The following is a 20,713-nucleotide window of genomic DNA, read 5'->3' as shown; positions in this document are numbered from 1 at the left end:
CATCATCCTCCGGTCAGGTAACATGACGAGCCTCTAATTAGAAAGGGCACCGTAGTTATCTCGTCCCTTGCTGCTCAATACTTGCCCTGTGGGCAAAGGTTCTGTGCTAGTTATGTGGTGAGAGGTAACCCGCAGTCCTCAGGCAGCCAGCGTCTGTCTCACCAGCCTCCGCCAGGCCAAGTCGCAGCCACAGGGAACTAGCAGGGATGTCATGCAGAACGGACGCAAGTGGTTAGTCTGTTGACGAGCAATATTGAGCGTCGGGTGCGCTGCAGGCCATGGATACGTATCTCGGCTGCAGGTCTTGACCTGACTAACTAGCTCTGATCGCACGAGAAATGACAGGGCGACCTCTTCCGGGGCGATCATGGGAGCTGAAGAACCCAGGCTAGAGAAACTCAATCACTGATGTTAGCTAATCAGCAATCCACCACATCGCCCTCAGCGTCACCGTCTCCCAAATGCGTTGCTGTACGAAGTTGTAGCTGTAGAGAAGTAGCTGTCGCTATGGTTGTGGTTGTGGTTGCGAATTCGTTTGTCGTCTGTAGTTGCTGTTGCCAAAAAAAGAACCGGGCTGGTCCCGTGACCAAACAAGCCTCAACCTCAATTTCAACTTCAGATATCAAAAACCCATTTTCAACTACGGAGTATGACCAAGGATCTGGATTTACCATCGGGCGTCGTCAATCACCAGCACCAGCATTATGATCATGATCCTTCCTCGTGGCCCCCATGTAATACAACGGTGGCCGAGGCATGACTGGTCTCAGTTCTGCTCTCTTCCGTTGCTTGCGGACACTAAACTTGTGGCTCTGTTTAGCTTTTGAAAAGCAAAGAAAAACATCACTAATCCTTCTTAACTTCGAGCTCCTTTGCTTTTTTTTTCCTATACAAATTCCATTATCTTCCTTAACGGTCCTTGGCTGAAGCTGGGGAGGCATCACACAGCTGGCCGGACAACTCCGCAGATAGGCCTCGATTCGACCTCCCCCGTGAACATGGACCCAGCTGCATGCGGGGATGATAAAAAAGATTAGGAACTTCTAGCCTAAAAGATCCCCACGGTTGATGCATCTGCTACATGGTCTCCACTGCGCTTGGGCTGCAGAGGGCAGTTATCGCTAATCCCACTGCTGGCCGAGTCACTGACTCCTTCACTTCTGAGCTGGACCTGGGCTGGTGAAATCCGCTGAGTTTCGGTTTCTCTGTTTCTGCTGCATGCTTCTGCTGCCGCCTTGTGGATCCTACTTCCGTGTAATTGATGGAAGGCCAAAGAGTTTTTTCAGGAGCCAGGGCGTTCGGTAATTCATCCTATTGTTGCTAACTAGTCCTGACGCCATGCCATGTTCTCGTGCTTTCCAAGGCATGAATCACCACCTGAACAAGCAAGCTTTCTCAGCACCTTCCCTGGATTGCAAAAAGGAATCACTCTCCGAAACCGAATCTTCCCCCACTCTTTTATTTTTAGGGCTTAGGCTGCCATGGCCCGGCCGGTCCAAGCCGTATTCTACGCTTTCTCCGCTGCTCTACTTGAGAACTATTTAGCTCGCCTAGCTATTGTTCAACGTTATTGGTCTCCTTCTTGCCTTATCCTATATTAACTATCTCCGACTAGTCTGCTATCAAGGAATATTTATATATACCAATCCCCAGTTTGAGACCTTGTCTTTTCTCTTCTCTCCCCCAGGCAACCATTCTGATTTAATCAACATCTAACTCTTTCGTTTTGTCCTTGCTCTTTCGTTGCTACTCGGTTCTAATAGTTATCCCTTTAAGCCAAAAAAACTCCATTTACTGCTTGCTCTTTTCCTCTGCCATCCTGTTTGCTTCGTGGATAACCGGTTTATCATAGAGCAAACGAATCCTACTTCATAAATACTGGTCACTCCCTTCTCTGCAGTGTTTAATTCTTGCCTTATTTCTCCTTACCTTTCTCCTTCAAAACCAGGACTGTTGCAGGGCATCATTCCAAAGTACCAAAAACAAACTACCGAGCAAAGGCACCTACCGAGATTCCATTCAGAGCCACAGAATTACTACTACCCTCTAACAAGCCGAATCTTCTTTCCGCATAAAAATGTGTTATCAACTTCTGGAGCTGTTCTCAGTCTGCCGCTGTCTACATCATCGCCATTCGATCGATCCATGCCAAGCATACGGTCAGCGGGGGCACGTTGTACAGGAGAAAATAGTCCTGGTTGGCTATACCTGCCCGAAGCATTCTGTTCAGCAATGTGCAACACCCAGGTATCCTCGAACCTCGAAGCTCAGACCCGATTCCGGATATTCCTCTAGTGGAAAGGGTCTCTATCGGTAGGAGATTGAGCGTTCCCTTTTTGGCTTTTCCTTCTCGCCATTCTGTGAAGAGATATGGGATATGAGGTATGATTTGTTTATTATTTTTGTTTAATTAACGACCTCTTTGTCGCAGAGGACGTGAATAGGGGTATTTAGCGCTTAATAGAAACCAAGTCATATTTGCTAACTTTTTCCAAAAAACGGACAGATCACGAACGGCTCCTATTTACGACGATCCAATATACAATAGCGCTGGAAGCTCTTGTATATTTTGCTCTGGGTACCGTCGTACTTTTCGCACTTGATTTGCCTAGAGAAAACGAACCTTGACGATTTGTACGATGTAATCTGGACCACCATGAGCTATGATCGAACGAGCAGAATGACGAAATGGAAAAAAAGAATTTACGCCAATCGCAGAGCGATTCAGATGACGATAATTGAATATCAAGAGCCTAGAATCCCAACATTGATGGGAAGCAGCATCATGCTTTGAAGGAGTCTTTCATGGTGTTTCAGCACCAAATTATACCCTTCGTTTTGAATCTTGTCTGTCTTTATTTCATACTTCCTACCTTACTTTTTATTTTGTTTCTTTAATGTTTTTGAATTTGTGATTTTTCATGTACAACAATCATATTCATCTCTTTCCTTTTTGGTGTTGGTATCTCCTTTGAAAGGAGTATCAACCCATTGCCTTCCAGGAGAAGGCAATTTTGAACAATTTGAACGTCATTTTACCTATTCTTGCCCCTGGTGTCGGGGCTGGCAATCCCTTTTGAGCGTTGTTATCTGCTATTTAAGCTGGTATTGAAGAGGGTAAATGTCGGGGTTTTGGGAGCTCGTGGGACAGTGTGGAGTTTTCAAGTGCTTAGATTAAATAAGGGTACTCAGTCGGGTGTTATTTTATATGTTAACATCTTACCAAAGTGGCAGCTGGCTGCTACAAGGGATTCATTGAACAGAGATTGAAAAATGCGTGTCAAGGTCATCAATGTGCCATGTTGATAAAAGCAGGCATGCCTGGTTATATTTCATATTCTTATTCAAGAAATAAAGTCAAATATTTTTCCTCTTCCTCTCATATTTACTGTTTTCAAATTTATGACTTTGAACATCAAAGGAGTGATACATATTTCCCTTTCATCTCCCCGTACTCTCATACCCCAACAACGATATCATGCTACTCATTCTTCGTTAAAAACAAAAAAAAAAAAAAAAAAGCAACCGGAAATAATGATATAAACAAACGACATGACTTCGTAACTCGTGCTTGGCCTCTTTCTTTATATCATACACAGAAGCGAAGGCGCTGTTCCGGGCATCCTTCTGGGTAAGATAACAAAAATTGGCAAAAAGAGGTGCACATGCTTTGGCGGTGGTGGATCTAAGGACCTTTAATATGCAAGGAAGAATCCGTTGTCAAGGGTGAATCGGCCTCTGGGCGAAGGATCGCGCGCGAGAGGGTTGTCCATGGGACAAGAAGGAGATGGGACTTTACAGGCCCTTCGTTTCCACGCAGTGAAATTTGACGGGCTAACTGCATGGACGGAGAGACAATCTCCTCCAACATTGCAAAAAGGGTTTTAACCCTTGGCTTCGGCTCCCGTGGCGTGAGATTGGCATGTGTTCCGCCAACAGGAGGGGAAGAGGGCAGTTTGTCATCGGTATCGTCCCAACCGAGAGTCCAATGGGGAATAATAAAGGTGAATTGTCGGGTCGACGTGACAATACGACGTCAAAGAGAGTGACACAAAAGCGAATTGCGTTGAAGAAGTCAAAAATTGAATAGAAAATGGCTTCTCATCCATCATTTCCTATCGCAGGTGTGAAGATGCTTGACAAGACACCTCGTCTCCTTTGCGTAAAGCGTTGAGCTGGCCATTTACCTGCGGACGGCGATGTTCTGGCGGCGAAGCTGGGTGCGGACATGCTTGTATTCTTCGTCGGAGCTGCATGCCTCGTCAGAGTCATCAGAGGAGTCGGAAAGGGTGTTGTAGCCACATCGGCGACCACCACAGTCGATCTTGACCTTCTCTCCGCTGCGGGTGATTCCGAATCTTTGACAGCTGCATGCTGAGTCAAGGTCGCTGAATGAAGAGACGGAAGAGGGAGAGGTGTTGTTGGAGCGGGAGGAGAGGGAAGATCCGGATGATGATGGTGGGGATGAAGAAATGTCAGAGTCGTCGTCTGAGAGATCGGTGGCCCTGAATCTCGCAGTCAGTGCATCGACAGTTGGCAGATCCTGGTAGTTGGCTTCTCGGATCTGGCGCGAGGCGTATGGCTTAGAGGGACGTGGGTGCAAAATTCTGGATGGGGACAGAGCACGTCCGACTGGCACATCAACGCTGTCGCGGCGAGGCTTGGAGGTGGGAGCCGACTTGGCGGAGGGCGTACGGGGAACATCGAGGATGTTCAACTTGCGCCCGGTGGTGGGCTCAACGGTGAACTCAGCTGCGGGATCATGGGAGACATGGTAGCCATCCATGATGTAGTAGTACCAGTAGCGAGAACCAGGGCGAAGCATGGTAGTCTGGAAGCGGAATGCTCCCTGCCACGAGCCGGGCTTGGACTTGGAGGAAAGAGGAAGCTGGCCGGCATAGTTGTCCCAGGAGCCCAAAAGATGGACGGTCTTCACATTGGAGGAGGTGCGAAGGGAGAAGTTGAGCTGGATGGCAGTAGAAGACATATTGCTTTGTTGAGAGTGTTCTGTGTATTGTGTAAAAATTTTTTTAAGGCGGTTGGTTGTTTTCGAAATTTGATGTCCTTTTATTCCGGATAAAAAGACAATCGGGGGTAGGAAATTAAAGGGTGGATTGGTTGGTCAAAAATTATTAAATATTATAAAATGAATGGTTGAAAGTATTCGGCACGTTTGAGTCGTTGAATGGACGGAGGTAGCTAACCAGAGCTTCCTTAGGGCGTCAAGTCAAAAGTAGTTGAAACAAATATGCGTAGAACGAAGGATGTAGATGAAGGGTTGTTTAAAAAAGTCACACGAGCTATTAGCGAAATCGATTCGAATTGCCGGACCAGCGACAACGAAGTAGATAACGGGTGAGGTTGTATATTAAGAGTGCACAAAAGGGGGGTATAAAAATATTATGCAGGAGAAGAGACCGGCTCTATAAAATTCTCTTAATATAGGAATAGCTCGAGGACGAAAGGAGAACAAAATTAAGGGGATGGGGGACGAAGAGAGAAGAAAGAAAGAGAAGGGAGGAGAGAGAAGCAGAACTGGGCGTGGAGTTGGACGGTGTTTATATCTTTCGCAGGCGGGAAGGGAAGTTCGAGCGAGGCAGGCGACAAGGCCCGGGCGGTGGGCAAGGTGCGGGTGGGGCCCTAAGAATAGACGGCGGGTAGAGACTACCGTTTATTGGCTGTAGCTTTGTGGGTCCCGACAGGTGGAGAATTGATCAACCAACTAGAGGTCGTGTAAGTGAGGATCATGCTCTGGCACTAATCCTAATCTGGATATGTGGGTCCCATCACACTGCAAAACACTGCATGCAGCCAATGAGTGTGCTCGGCGGCCAATGCCGGTTGTATTTTTAGTAGCACAAGAGGGGCAGGTACCTTGCCGCAGAGATCTGGTGGTGGAGTACCTGCGGCGTACGCAGCAGACACAAACCGCACACCACACAGTGTGAACACACCTCCACACCCATGTTGACTTCATGCCGTCCTCTGCCTGCCACGTCCCCGTCACGCACTTTAGGCTTGTTGCTGATACATCTAACGGCGTTGACCCAACCTGAAGGACTGCCCTAACGGTTGCTTTGCTCCAATAACGCAACAGGGTCAGGGTCGCCCCTTTCACCCTCGCAGCGAGTAGCGTAACAGGTAGCTTGGATTTAAAAATTTCTGAAGAGCTCTCAATAACGGAACCGACGGGGGAGTTGGAGCTTGCATTCCTGCATGCCCTTCTCGTCTCCTTGAGCCCTTTGAAGTTTGTTGTGGTGGGCTAGTGCATCCAAAAAGAATGTACCCAAGCATGTGTCCTGGTACTTCCCTGTAGGCATGGGCTGCCAGCCATTTTTATTGATCAGCTGGGTGAAAGAGTGCAGAATAACAGGGACAGGGGTCTATGACTGTCATTGGTGGCAGAGTTAGACCAGGAAAATAATATCTCACTGGGCTGCACTGCGGCTCCAAACACGGTATAGCTCAAGTGCTGCTGCATAAAATCATATTCAGGCCCGCCACCTTGAGAGTCAACAGATGCCCGTGTTTTTGTTGCAAGGGATAACCCAGGGAATAATATATTGTTTGTATGCTGATCGATGTTGAGCGATTTCCTTGGAGGATCGATTATTATTCATAATCCTATAGCACAGCTTCATGAAGAAGGTTCGTAAGATAGGCTCTCCCGCTTGTGCAGCCTCCCCAGTTTGGTATAGTCACCTGTACGTTCGTTCTCAATCCATGCCGCCTTTGTGCATATACTCTGTACAGATCTCTGAAGTGAAGTATAGCTTCGTTCCGCTAAAGGCCATTGTCGGTCTGCAGAGGAAGCGAGAGCCGTTCGTATAATTATCTGCTAGCCAGGTAGAGCAAATTCCTCTGACAGCATATGGAGGCAATATACCATCGGTTGGTGACTGAACTTAATCGTTTGGCTGGTCATGAGCCCATCTTGGGTGCATAACAGATAGTTGAATACGTATCTCAAACTTAACGGAGTGGCGGAACCCGTACATAAACAGAATGGAGCCAAGAGTCGGAGTGCGGATATCGAAGTAACAGAAGCGTTGTGTCTCTAAGGCAGACAGTCCATTTTGCTTTCGCTTTGGAGGGGCCAATCGCCGATTTGGCCCCCAAATTTCTTGAGCCTGTCAATCGATCCAACACGAAATCGACAACTCCACCCGCCCATCGAACAATTCATCAGAGGGACTCCATGGCCCGTGTGTCCGTTCCTTGTTTTCTGCCGGTCGCCTCGAATGATCCGACGAATGCTCGATCTGAGCCGTGTACCAATTGAGATTGTTTCTGTTCCTTGGTAACAGTTTCTGCCTGTATTCACCGGTATTTCTTGCACCATGAAGCGGCCTGTTCAAGCACTTGGCTATTGGTCTCCGTGTATTATTGCATTCCCCTCGTATCTCTCTCGTCGTAAGAGTGGAATAGGCTACCCGGTATAACAGAATGAAAGGGCCTAGGATTTTTTTCAAGAGATCTTCAATCAGATGCCTGATGATCATGTTTTACCCGACAGTAGATGTCGTAATCCCCGACGGCATTCTTATTCACTATCAGCAGGTGGAGTGAACTGAAGTGAGTTATTGACTGCGGCTACATTTTCTTCATCATAACCATACTGAGTACAAGCGAAACTTTGAGGGTTCCTCTCGCCCGCGGCAATTCATCGTAACCATCCTCAACATGGATTGAAGGATAAATCATACTACCTGCATTGCAGTGTGGCACATCATGCAGAAAGGAAGAGTGCGCGGGAGAGATACCCATGCCCGGGGTATTTTCACATGGTGTCATCTACTGACATGGAATGAAGAGAATACCCCTATGGGCAAAAATCTCTCTTCCTCTCAAACAGTCTCTTTCGCTGACACTGTGATTAAGAAACAGCATTATAATAGAAGAAAAAGTCGACGTCGTTGTTAATGAATCTACGTTGGAATTAAATCACCCACTAGAAGATGCCAGTTACAGTGAGGTTGCTAAAGACGCGCACGTGACTGGTGGCTGTTTCCCGAAAGAGGCGAGGTAAATATATCTTCGAGCTGTGATCAAACCCAAAAACTTAATGCCTAGGGACCGGGATAGTTTAGGTGCGAGTGGGTATATCACAGATATCTAGCTTTAAGGAACTCTTGTGAAATTCTTATCGAGTCTGATTTGTTCACCAAATAACTAGTAACAAAAACAATGCCTGTTTGTATTTTTCAAGAACTTGCGCCTATCTCTTTCCATCCAAGCAGTAGAATTATTGATTGCAAGACAGACTAATAGAATTCGCTGGGCCATGCCATGAGAAGATATTATTGAAGTGGTTGAGCAGGTACACGCCTAGGAAACGGAAGAACAAAAGGGGGAAAGTCAGTTTGTGTAAGACAAAGAAGAGAATAGAAGGGTCATGTCGGGAAGGAAAGCGAGGCCCGGATGCCCGCAGTACCATGGTGAGGAGGAAGTGATGATGGGTTGTCGAGAGAGTGCGATGAAGAGAGAAGTGACTTTTTTCTGAAACGTAAAGTGCCGTCTTATCGAATCGACACACCGGATCGTTTGGTGTACATGCGCGCCGCAATATTCATGGATGCTAACTCCTGGAATAAGAGCTTGGCGGCATATGGTATATGCACCTGTGAAATCTTGTTCCTGTTTCTGCAAGCTCGGCATTCGAAGTCACCCTTCTTAACCTTGCTGTGTGGTTTAACTCATGTTAGCCAGTTCTTGCAACATTTGTTGTTGCGGATTGTACGGTGCAAAGGATTAGGGAAACTCACGCGATAGGTGTCATCAATCCGCAAATATCACAGATGTGTACTCGGAATGGATCAGATACATCAAATAATCTCTCCTTCAAAAATGAACTGGCTCCATGCGCAATCATACAATCACGTTCCATCTCTCCGAATCGCAAGCCACCATCTCTAGCACGACCTTCCACTGGCTGTCGAGTGAGAATCTGTGTCGGGCCACGGGCACGGGCGTGAATCTTGTCATCCACCATGTGTCGCAAACGCTGATAGTATGTAGGGCCCAGGAATACTTGAGCAACCAGCTTTCTTCCCGTGTGCCCGTTGTACATCACCTCAAATCCACGTGATTGATATCCATGCTCACGAAGCAAACTGGATACGGAGTCGACAGTAACGTCGGTAAAAGGAGTAGCATCACCTTCATATCCACGAAGAGACGAAACTTTACTCAGCTGACACTCGATCAAATGGGCAATTGTCATACGAGATGGAATGGCGTGGGGGTTGATAATCAAATCGGGGGTGACGCCTTCTCTAGTGAATGGCATATCCTCGTGCCGGTATGTGATACCAATAGTACCTTTTTGACCGTGTCGAGAGGCAAACTTGTCGCCAATCTGGGGTATCTTTGTGGTCCTCATCCGCACCTTCACGAATTTCAGGTCATCGTTACTTGTGGATACAAGTACCTGATCGACGATACCACTCTCCGTGCTCCTAAGAGGAGTTGACACATCCAACTTTGTATGTTGTTTCGTTCGCTGACCAAGTTCTTCAGCCTCGGGTGCTAAAGGTGAGGTCTTCCCAATGATGATATCTTCACCGGACACACGAACTCCAGGCGACACAATGCCATCGTCGTCAACTTTGTCGTACGTTCCATGTTTCATCCTGAGAGTATCAGACCTCATTGGTTTCTCAAATCGCTCAACGACTGTCAACCCGATCATCTTCTCAGAATCAGTGTATGTTCGGTAGAATAAACTTCGGAATAAGCCTCGATCGATACTGCTTTGGTTCATGATGACAGAATCTTCTTGGTTATAGCCGGAGTAACATGCTATAGCCACAATAACGTTCTGCCCTGCAGGCAGTTCACGGAACTTGAGGAATTCCATGGATCGAGTCGTTGCAAGAGGTTTCTGTGGATAATAGAGAATATTCGCCATTGTCTCCATACGCTGCTCGAAGTTCGTGAGAAAAACACCCATAGCTTGCTTACCCATAGCAGATTGGTATGTATTACGTGGAGACTGGTTATGGTCGGGGAAAGGAATGATACTGGCACAAATGCCTAATATCATACTCGGGTGAATCTCACAATGAGTCCAAGTATGGGCCTTTTGGCTGAGATTCGACTTCACACGTCGGTTACGGTCGGTCGTATCCTCCTCAGGCATGCCATAACCGGCTTGGTATTGCTTCGATGCTTCCAAGTCCTCAGGCGTCATGACGATCATGATCGTCTCCTCTTCTTCCGCATCGACATATTCAATGACTCCAGATTTAACGAGTCCATCCCAACCAAAATGTCTCTCCCTTCGCTCTTCTGGATCAAGATCCGGAGGAAGTTCTTTGTCTGCTTCGAGTTTATGGATATGTTCTTTTACAAGAACAAGAGACCCGCTGTTCTCGCTCTTTGGATCGTTGTCAACTACAAAGAGAGGTCGGCATACACGCCCGGCATCGGTGAATATTTTGAACTCGCGATCTCGAATATCCCAAACCAAACTGACCTCATGGGAAATCATGTTTCGCCGTCTTAATGACTGCACTGTTCCCACAAGATGTGCGGGATCTCTGTGTACACCCACCCACACACCGTTCACAAATACCTTTGTAGAATTAGGTGAGACTTGGGGTTCGAATTCTTCTAGGACTTCCATGTTTCGCTGAATCATGAAGTCGATAATAGGCTCGCTTGGGGTACCGACAGTAATGCAACACATGAGTGCCAAATTCTTGACAAGACCACAAGCCTGTCCTTCAGGTGTTTCAGCAGGGCAAACAAGACCCCAATGGGTATTATGAAGCTGTCGAGGTTTGGCAATTTTACCGTCTCTGCCAATAGGAGTGTTTGTACGTCGAAGATGGGAAAGTGTAGAGGCATACGTATAGCGGTTAAGAACCTGTGAGACACCAGCCTTTGAGCTGGCTGCCTTCTTCTGTTCACCCCAGTTTCCTGTAGCAAGCGCATATTTAAGACCGCCTGTAAGGGTGCTAGCCTTAACGCCAATGTTCAAATAAAGTTGTCTACCAGTTTCAACACACCTCTGGACATATTTGTAAAGGTCTTTGGTGAGTCTCATAAATAGAACTCTGAACAGGTTTGCTAGCAAAGGTCCAGCCAAATCAAGGCGTTTCTTTCCAAAATGATCTCGATCATCTACATCACGGCGTCCGAGCGCACATTGAAGCAGGCGGTGGACCATGTAGCCCAAAAAGAAGGCTTTTCGAGTTTCACTACCCTCGCTCTGCGAAATATGAGGTAGGAATTCCTTTTGGATGATGTCTCTAGCATATCGAACTCGCTTCTCTTGGTTCATGCTCATTGGTGAGGATCCTCTCTTACTTATGAAGTCGAGGGCAACTTCACGGTCCTGAATAACGAAACCTTCTTCAATACACGGCTTGAGCATTTCCAACATGGATGTGTCGTTACGATCATAGCAAATATGGTTCAAGATATCCTCGTCAGACACAACACCAAGCGCGCGGAATACGACGACGATCGGGATATCGGTCTTGATATAAGGAAGGGTCGATCTAATTGTTGGACCAAATCCACCCTTGGCACTGTCTCCTTTGGAGAAAAGCTTGATGGAGAGCTGAGAGAGGATTCTGGAACCCTTTTCGACCGCACTTCGGATTTCGGCGACGTAAGGAGTTGGACTTGGAGGAGCTTTCTTGAAGACTTGTACAATGTTTCCAGCACTGCGTTCTTGCGCAATTAAAACTTTCTCACTTCCGTTGATGACGAAGTAACCGCCCGAATCATATGGGCACTCATTCCAGTTGTAGAGCGCTTGCTCACCAAGGTCTTTGAGGATGCAGTACTTTGATTTGAGCATGATGGGCATCTTTCCAATGAATATATTTTCCTCTTCCGCTTCGTCCTCCATGGTTGGCTTGCGTTCCCAGTGTAAATATGTTCCGCGGTTCCGTCTCTCTTCATCACCCTTTTCTTCAATTTCTTCTTCCTCTTCGTCTCTTTCCGATAGTAGACGTTCCCGGCCTTCCATAATCTTTTTTGAGATACCAAGATAGAGAGGGCTGGCATAAGTGAGATTTCGAAGACGGGCTTCCTGCGGCAACATGATACTGGTCGCGCCATCTCCTTCCGTCATAGAAGGTCGAGCCAACATAACGGTACCAAATTTAAGCTCATAACGGCGTAAAACAACGGGATCGGGTTCATCATCGCTGGGAGGTACTGTTTGATCAAGTGTAACCTGGCCCTGCTCTTCCACCAGCTCCTGCATAGTAGTCGAGATAAACTCATCGAACGAATCTAGCTGCTGAGAGACCAAACCCTTGGACTCAAAAAAGGCCGAGATTACCGTCCAGCAGTCTTCGGACGTAATTCCTTCCTCCGCCTCGTAGTAAACGTCGTCCCCATATTCGTCTGCATACTCCATGATGGCGATGCGTTGCCGATTAGAAATTCCGTGCGCGCGACAGGTTCAGCAATCCGATCCCCAGAGGGATCTAAACTGAGCAGCCAGATATCAACAGGAAGTAAAAGCGGCCTTCATCAACATAAATTCAGTCACTCACTGCCGCGCCGGGTGAAATGTGGTGTTGTAGGAGTGACGGCTTCGAGGGTTGCGCAGGTGAAGAAGCTCTCTCCAGCAACAGAGACCTCGTTGAGCCGCCACTGAAATTCCCGTTTCCGGCCAAGCCCCCAAAACGCGCTTGTACCACGTGATATCACGTGAACACTAAATCTTCGATTAGATAATCCGACAACCGCCGATAGTGATTCACTGGCGGCTATTCCCTTTCGCTTTTAATAGTTATATATAATCCTCCTCCTGCCCTGTGTCTTAATCTACTAATCGCTTATGTAGGATTATTCTTAGTTCATTCGTTCTGATACGGGTGATTAATCACCTTATGCCCCGACTTTCCGAAGCAATCATATTTGAGGATCCCATAAACTGGGTTGGAAGATAATATATTTACAGTGAAATTAGTCTATCTTCTGCTACCTATCCTACATTGAAAAAGCGCCGGCCTAGAACAGAGAGCATGATTATAAAAAGCCAATTAGCGTGTCTAGCATGTCCCTAGTGTCCTGGTAATTTGTCTCAGTATCATCAAGTCCGTTCAGTTGTTCTATTTCCAATATTAGTTATCCGCTTTACTATTAGAAGGGTGTCATTTAATCCCCACTAACCTTGGAGCGTGCCGCGGATGGCACTTAGGTCTTCGTCTTGATCAGCCATCAACGACTTTATTTTGGCTTTAGCACCGTCATCCTCAGCGACAAGCCACGCAAGGATTACATCTATAGTCTAAAGGACAGAAGTAAGCTTAAGAGTATGGAGATCTGTCAAATGAGATGAATCCTACCTGTAGAGAGAAAAGTCCGGCATCAAGTCTGCGAGATAACCATTCCCCCTCCAGAGCGTCAAGGTCATCCTGACTGAGATTGCTCTTTTGTTGGCTGATATCTTGTTCTACAACGGAGAGTTTAGACTTATACTCTCGCCGTAGTTTGATTAATCTCGTAACCTTTTCATAGTCTTTCTCCACGAACTTTGCCAACGTTCGAATTCTACCAGCCGTGTCACCAGGAAGTAGCCTTAGCAATGACGAGAAGATTCCCAGAAGGTGTTCCGTAAGTGATTTATCTTGCTAAGTACCAACCAGTTGTCAGAATTATGCGATTCTCTAGGTGTCGGAAAGGAAGCTACCTTTTTCATAAACATGCCAAAGACTGTTCTGAGCAACCCGACTTCAACGAACTTTTCACATGCCCGTAACCCTCCTCGTCCACCGAGGGCATGATTCAGAACACGTAAAGCTCGTGGCTTACTTAGCGTGCCTTCGCGGAGCATAATTTGTGTAAGTTCAACCCCCTCCGCTTCAATGAACTTGTCTTTACCTTCATCCTCATCTACCACACAAGTCAAACAATCGAATAAATTCTCAAAGTACTCTTCTTCGTCCGAATCATTTTGGGGGTCAATCTTTCGGTATACGCTCAATAACTGGAGCAACGTATCAACTCCCTCTAGGTTGATGAATCGCAGTCGGTTCTTTGATGAAGATTGTAGCAATATAGCAAGCATCTCAGCAGAATACTGTTTATTTTGGGATACCCTTTTTTCTTTTTTTGATATGCGCTCGTGCAGCCACGGCATGATGCCTGACTCCTGTCCAATCCGATCTGCGATGGATGGTCTCGAGGACAAACTCTCCAGGATATCTAGTTGCGTTAGAAAGGCTGTTGTTATCTCCAGGGGTATGTGGCGGCATACTTAGTATATGGTATATACCGGACCTGTCTACCTCATTTTCTTCATTTAATCGTGCGAGATTTTGTGATAAAAGTTCAAGTATATCCGCGTCCAACTTGAAATAGTTAGCTCATAAAATGAGAAGTTGGAACAAGGGGTCCGTCTTACCATGGAGTTTGCAATGGCATCCCACTGGTCTTCCTCGGCTTCCACATCCTCATCAATGAGCTCACCGAGTATTTCTATCGCATCAATTGAAATATCCGTATTCTCATGGGTTAGCAGGGAAACTAGTGAGCCAGCACAACCAAGTTCAGCAAATTCTTTATAGAGCTTTGGATGCTCAGACAAGATTGAAAGGCATTTGATTTCAACATCCAAATCGGCCTCAGAAGCCATGAACCTAGCCAATTCATTAGATATTTCATCCGTACAAGAGTAAAGGTGGATGGGAATTGACTACTTTTGTGGATCATTTTCAAATTTAACCCGGAGTTCAGCATTCTTCGATATCTTTTTTTCGAAATTCAGGGCTGTGCGCCGTAACCATGCTGAGTCGATAACCTGGGGCTAAATCTAGAGTTAGCGGTTGCGAGTCACACACAGCTTTTCAAATATTCAATTACCGCAGTTCCTTCATTCTCATGCCTGTCAATGTAGTCAAGGGCATTGGTGGTGTCCTTAGTTACACCACCTCCGAAAAATCTACCCTCTTCATCATCTGGGATATCTTCTTCAAAGTCTGGTGGAAGTTCAGGACCGGCAACATCATCATCTTCTGCATCCTCAACTGTTGTTTCTTTGCCTCTTATAGTGTCTCCGTTCGCGTCGAGTTTCGCGGCCTTGTATATCTCAGCTGCGCAATGATATTAATTAGTGATCGAGGATATTTATTCCGGGGTAAGCGCATTCAATATAGGCACCTGAACATACTCGGATCTCGCGCCGGCTCAAGCTTTCGTTTGATATTTGAGGGATGGGATGGTTTCTATGAGTTGGTCAGCTTGCGTTCTAGCAGGTAACGGGAGCTGTAATCATTTACCCTGAAAATATCATCAATGCTCGACATCTTTTTAACAAATAGATAGCCAGGCGTTACTAGACGTCGAGACTATTAATTATACGACGTGGATCTCAACCACTCAGAGCTCAAATATGCAGAAATTTCCATGTGCCGAAGACAGCTTTCCAAGCTTGCGCCGGAAGTGAAAGCTTTGTATGCAGTTCGTTCTACGTCCACGAGCAGACGCCAAGCGCGCAACTTTTATCTTCCTTCCCCGAAATTTTTATAACCAACTGCAACTGCTAAATCCAAACTCATCGCCATCATCACAACAAATTTAGTTCTCTCCAAACGGAAAACACAAAGACAAAACAGCTTCACCACTCTCGAAAATGGCCCCAAAGCAGCGTGTCATCTCGCACCCCTCCCGTGGGGAGCCCCGTGGTACTGTGTCAACGGTTTACTCTGAGTTGACTTCATCAGAGAATGCCACCGTAGTGAGGAGCGTTCTCATATTCGGAGTATGTTTAACTCCTATATTGTCCTTAGGATGTTGATAAGCTAGAGAAATTCGGTTGGCCTTGGTTATACACCTGTTCACTTTGGCTGATATTTTCTCTCACAGGCCGCAGTTGCTTTCCTTCAGAGCCCGTTTAGCGAATGGCTACTCCCTGCGTAAGTCACTTACTACCACCTGTTATGCCTACGTTTCAGCTAACGTTATTTCTTCATCTAGCCTTTGAACTATGATCGACGTATAGAACTTTCTCTACGGTAACCGAGGCCGCCTTTTGCACTCGCAATATTTGTACGATAGATGGGACTTTTTCTTGGTTTTTTGCGGAGGTGGAGCACGTCGTTGAAGTCCGTTCGCTTGTTGAACACACTGGCATGGACTGAAGGAAAGCACTTGTCTAGTGGCAAGGATTCAAACCTAGAAGGCTATCATCAGTTTACGTGAAGCGTCCGGAATCCTTTTTACGATTTGAAAGCAACTATGATGGGCGTTTGGCCATGGATATATTCTAATTGTCATTGAACCTTCTTCGAAAACTCAACTACACTGCAATTGATATTCATCTACATTGTATAGAGAGGGAATGTCTAAATTCTAAGCAAAGCAAAAGCTATGTATAGGAGCGGAATTATTAACATCGAGAGGGGGCATGAGATCAGAGATGGGATATCGTAACTCCATTGTAAATGTACAGCCGCTATTCCAAAACGACAGGGTATAAATACATTTTACCTCTCTAAGACGTCTTTCCAGAATGATATGAGTCTAACAGTTTAAGAGGTCAATGAAGAAACCCAAGAGGTACAGTAGCTCGTGATTTCTCAGGGCGGTGGACGAGGCGTACTGCTCGGAGACCGAGTAGTACAGTGTAGAGGTTGACATTAGAAATAGTCGCTTCCACCAAGTCACCTGGCCGAAATTCGGGACAGCTTTTGTCAGTAGTCACGACACAGCGAACCCGGAAAGGTAGCAGATTTGCTGTATATCGTGTCTCGTCTGGCTCAGAAGTGGAATTAGAACTCGCAGGAAGTTGGCTGACGATAACACACTGGAAACCTTCTGGGAGATTTGCTTCACCAAAGTAATGTGCACGGAATAAGGCTTGAAGAACCCAAAACTCCCGTGATAGCACCTGTGCCCTGTCGGCGGCTTTATTCTGCCAGTTTGAGCGGACTATGATTGCTTTGATGTCTTCGCGAGAGAATGGAAGAACAGTTTCGTCTACTTGATTGGGGTATCCTTCACTTTTGTCCGCCATACTTTGCTTTGCCTCATGGCGTAGAGCCGCTTCTACTTGCCAGTGGACGATTAAGTCGGAGTAACGCCTGAGGGGCGACGTGCATTTGCTATACTGATCCATACCAAGCGTGATATGAGGAGTCGGCTTCGAAGACGAAAAGGCTCTGGGTAGTTGGCTATATGGTGATGAACCAGGCACAAACTCTCCTTGGTCTTCCGTAGTGACTTTATCCAAATTGTAGGCAGCTGCCGAGAATATGACTGGAACGTTGCGCTCTTTGCACCACTGAGCAGCAATTTCTCCGCCCAGAAGCATAGCATGAGCCACAAAATCAGTTTTTGTAGCTTCCAAAGATCCATCTGACTGTATAAATTGACCGCTAACTCCGATGGTGGGATCATCATTATAATCATAACGTCCCGAAATATCGCCTGTGTATGAACGTACACCTTCTTCACCTCCGGAAACAAGTGGTGACGAGGGATAGTTTGAAAAGAACTCTATAGCGCCTTTCTTCATACGTTTTTCTCGACGCCCGGCAAGTAACCTCTCCATAGTCTCAAGAATGGCTTTGTGTTCCTCAGATATGTACTCCTGTAATTCGGGGCGTTCTGGGCCCTTGGGGGTACCTCCAACTTCCAGGGACATTGAAGGGTTTTCATTTATATCAATACCAAACATTTTTCGTAGTCTGTCTGGCGTAATGTATAGAACATTGTTAATGTAACCATGAGTAATTTTGGTATCGAGGATTTCTCCTTCCATATTAACAACCGCACTGAATGTTATGGTTGGTTTCCCAGGCCCAAGACTAAATTTCTCGCTGATAAGATTTGGTGGGAACATTGGATAAACCCTCTCGGGGGTGTAAAAAGAGCGTTTAAAATGGGATGCCCCCTTAGCAAGGAGATGGTCATGAGGAATGAACGCCGACGGATTGGCAACATGGATATGAACCCAGAATCTATCCAATGAGTGTGCGATACGCTCAAGTGAGAACCCGTCATCAATTTCTGCAGCAGATGCACTGTCAACACAGAACACTGGTGTGTCTCCCCAGTCTTTGCGGAAATCCTTCATGGAATCTACCAAGGTATCTATGCAGCTAGGCATTTCGCAAAATTTATTGCATTCTTCAACTATTGCGTCAGATACTGGTGATAGGCCATGGCCAGGAAGGGCGACCTGTTCATTGAGGACATGGATGTTCTCCCAAGGGGTTAGGATGCCGAGTTCCTGCAGGGCTAAATATCCAGTAGCCTCGTTCAGGTTGAAGTTGTCATATAAACCAATATGAAAAAGTATGAAGGACCCGGTGCTTCGAAGAGAAGAATCACGTACAAACAGTGGCGGAAGGATCCAAAGCCTCAAGAATTCAATTATATCTCTGTCTGTTTCGGAAAATGATGGGGTGGAAGGTTTTGAGCTCTCTTTCAGTTGCTCAGCCTGATGTTCAGAATCACCAACGAAGTCGATTCTTGGACTTAAGCTGTACGCCTGCGTAGGTTTTCGAGATGCACGACTCCGATAAATCCACTGTCGAGCAGTTTTAACAAACGTACCAATAGGATTGCGATTTGAGGATCTCTTTTCTTTCTTCCCCATGCCGCTACTCCTCAGGGTCTGGTACTCTCGCATCCACTTTATTACACGATTGATCAGTTCTGTCTGCGCCTTTGGGCGGAATGTGTACGATTCAACCACAGACAAACTCTGATTCGCAATTATCGAGACTGGGTTTTGATCAATTGCTTGATGAATCGCGTACCTATCAGCTTTTGAAAGGGTATTTGGGTCTCGGCCTAGGAGCTGAGAGGCGATTTGCTCGAGGGTCAGCGTGACTGGCTCGGTATCTTTCGCAAGGCGGTCATGTACAGAATTTAATATAGTGGTGTTTTCTGCAAAAGTCTTTGAAGCAGTGCCCTCAAACTCAAGGATTGAGTTGAGCAAAGTAGCACCAATATGACGGGGAACACCGCCTTCCATGGCTAGTTGTGGCATATTTCCCTTTGCAATTACCGTTGTTGGAAGGTATGGAAATATCGGCTCGAGTAGTTCGGGTGAAAAGCGATGCTTTGTAATGTAGTTCACTTCTGAAGGTCGAGCAATTCGCCATTTCCCCCTGGTAGTATAAAACTGCTGCTGGTCATTGACTGTGCGAAGATACACAGCTAGCTGACCTGAAGAAGTCCCATTTTGACTATTAAATGCTTGTCAGCCCCATATATCTATGTTATGTTGACACCAGTGCTCACTGTCGTAGTTGAACTAAATCTCCAGGGCGTAGAAACGGTAACGGATCACCCTCTAGATCTGAATTTCCTAAAAGCTCGGGAAGATTATCACTAAGGACAGAGTTGTCGAGAAACATGCCACCAACTTTCTGTGTAGATGGGGCAATTGCGGTTCCGTTGAATTCCATGATGGGATCTAGAGTTTTCGGTTGTTTTTCTATCCATTTTCGAAGGTAGGTTCTGATATCATCCGTTCTCTTCATATCTTGTTCAATGAGCTCTCTCATACGATCATCCATAAGGGAGCTTTCGGTCGAGGATCGTGCCTATACGTATCCACCAACAAATTAGACCATGTTACTCTTGCTGACACTGATTTATTTAACTTACATTTCCTGTATTGGAAAACGACCGTCTAGGGACGCAGCCATATTGCACGCAGCCATTGCCACGGTACAAGAACGGGTAACGCGAAGAGACATCAGCAGACCGACTCAAGTTGCGTCCAAGAGCTGTCGCGCATTGTGAGCAGACGAACGGCCAACCCAGCTTCCCTGGAATATCCAGAGAGCTCCTCATCCATCGACGGGACGACATCGCAGACCCAAAAATCCTCTTAGCACCAGCGCAAAAGAATTGAGCTGCCTTATGATTAAAACAGCCGTCCCATCTTAGTATTCGTGTAGTACCTGCTTCCGCCGAAAAGCTCTCGATCTGACGTTTCGATTAAATTTTAATGGGCATTTATGCCAAGACCCAAGAACCAACGGATGCGGCTCAATGTAAACTTTATTTATGTAATCATAATGTCACGTGGTAAAAATTTCATGATGGTGGAATACTGTGGAGTTGAATCACAACAAACAGCCAACATCAGGCCAGAGCAGAGCGAGGTGGTCAGCACAGTCAGGGGAATGGAAACAGAATTATCGGCCCGTGGATTTCGAGCCTGACCCTCCGAGGCTGTCGCAGGACAAATTCTCTCGAGCCAAGTGTCTCAAGGCTAAAATGCGGTTTGGCTATAATACGTGGGCTTGTCCTAGTTATTTTTGCATTATTATTGACCGAGACTTGACTCTTTAGTACGTCCAAGGATTCCGTTTATCATCCCTTACTCCTTTTGCAGCTTATCCATCGTTGACCTGCAGGATTCTAGAGCTCGAGAACGGCAGCACGGAGTAGGTAGTTGTCTTGAACATAACCCGGCCAAACATACTAAATGATGACCGTCAGAGCAAGCTGAATCATTCTAGGCCCCATAAACTCCGTAATGGATTCTACATGGCATGTCACCGACCAGCAAACTTGCCTTGCTCTAAGCGCCCGCTGTAGGCTGGGCTGAAACACGTGATATGCAGGGCCAATAACGGCTGAAAGGAGGGAATAGACGGACCGTCTCGAGATTGACGACGAAACATCAACAACTAAAATAGAATCCAATGCGAGCTTTGAAAAATCTTAAGTCTAGTCGGGAGGAAGATCGGTCCCGCTTCTGCCTCAGACTCAGTCTGGC

The 20,713-nt window shown here is 46.4% G+C and overlaps 5 protein-coding genes across 5 annotated transcripts; 1 reads left to right on the top strand and 4 right to left on the bottom strand.

Moving 5' to 3' along the window:
- Window positions 1–1,693: 1,693 nt before the first annotated feature.
- On the bottom strand, window positions 1,694–5,574 carry TERG_05744 (uncharacterized protein). The gene has a single exon (XM_047748488.1). It carries the CDS (start codon window positions 4,985–4,987, stop codon window positions 4,184–4,186), a length of 804 nt encoding a protein of 267 aa, XP_047604471.1. The 5' UTR covers window positions 4,988–5,574; the 3' UTR covers window positions 1,694–4,183.
- Window positions 5,575–5,644: 70 nt separating this feature from the next.
- On the bottom strand, window positions 5,645–12,611 carry TERG_05742 (uncharacterized protein). Its single transcript, XM_003233825.2, has 2 exons — window positions 8,766–12,611; window positions 5,645–8,682 (listed from the first exon to the last, which is right to left on the bottom strand). Exons 1-2 carry the CDS (start codon window positions 12,377–12,379, stop codon window positions 8,520–8,522), a joined length of 3,777 nt encoding a protein of 1,258 aa, XP_003233873.1. The 5' UTR covers window positions 12,380–12,611; the 3' UTR covers window positions 5,645–8,519.
- A 385-nt stretch (window positions 12,612–12,996) lies between these two features.
- Window positions 12,997–15,275, bottom strand: TERG_05741 (uncharacterized protein; the record flags this gene model as incomplete). Its single annotated transcript, XM_003233824.1, has 10 exons — window positions 12,997–13,079; window positions 13,141–13,258; window positions 13,317–13,601; window positions 13,661–14,175; window positions 14,228–14,321; window positions 14,375–14,609; window positions 14,670–14,776; window positions 14,833–15,062; window positions 15,140–15,194; window positions 15,249–15,275. The coding sequence occupies 10 exons, from the start codon at window positions 15,273–15,275 to the stop codon at window positions 12,997–12,999; spliced, it is 1,749 nt and encodes a 582-aa protein (XP_003233872.1).
- A 326-nt stretch (window positions 15,276–15,601) lies between these two features.
- TERG_05740 (uncharacterized protein) lies at window positions 15,602–15,952 on the top strand (the record flags this gene model as incomplete). The annotated part of the gene is made up of 3 exons (XM_003233823.1): window positions 15,602–15,730; window positions 15,835–15,884; window positions 15,946–15,952. The coding sequence occupies 3 exons, from the start codon at window positions 15,602–15,604 to the stop codon at window positions 15,950–15,952; spliced, it is 186 nt and encodes a 61-aa protein (XP_003233871.1).
- Window positions 15,953–16,507: 555 nt separating this feature from the next.
- On the bottom strand, window positions 16,508–18,967 carry TERG_05739 (exoribonuclease II; the record flags this gene model as incomplete). Its single annotated transcript, XM_003233822.2, has 1 exon — window positions 16,508–18,967. The coding sequence occupies one exon, from the start codon at window positions 18,965–18,967 to the stop codon at window positions 16,508–16,510; it is 2,460 nt and encodes an 819-aa protein (XP_003233870.2).
- Between the last annotated feature and the right edge of the window lie 1,746 nt (window positions 18,968–20,713).

The sequence above is a fragment of the Trichophyton rubrum genome, assembly GCF_000151425.1.
Source record: "Trichophyton rubrum CBS 118892 genomic scaffold supercont2.6, whole genome shotgun sequence".
Taxonomy (NCBI): Eukaryota; Fungi; Ascomycota; class Eurotiomycetes; order Onygenales; family Arthrodermataceae; genus Trichophyton; species Trichophyton rubrum.
This window is presented reverse-complemented; position numbering and strand designations above follow the sequence as displayed.

What these genes read in the sequence shown, in the direction of transcription:
- TERG_05744 (XM_047748488.1), bottom strand. Translation starts at nt 4,987, where the DNA reads ATGTCTTCTACTGCCATCCAGCTCAACTTCTCCCTTCGCACCTCCTCC.
- TERG_05742 (XM_003233825.2), bottom strand. Translation starts at nt 12,379, where the DNA reads ATGGAGTATGCAGACGAATATGGGGACGACGTTTACTACGAGGCGGAG. An exon ending in GGATTGATGACACCTATCGC is followed by an intron (nt 8,683 to 8,765) that starts GTGAGTTTCCCT and finishes TAAACCACACAG; the next exon opens with CAAGGTTAAGAAGGGTGACT.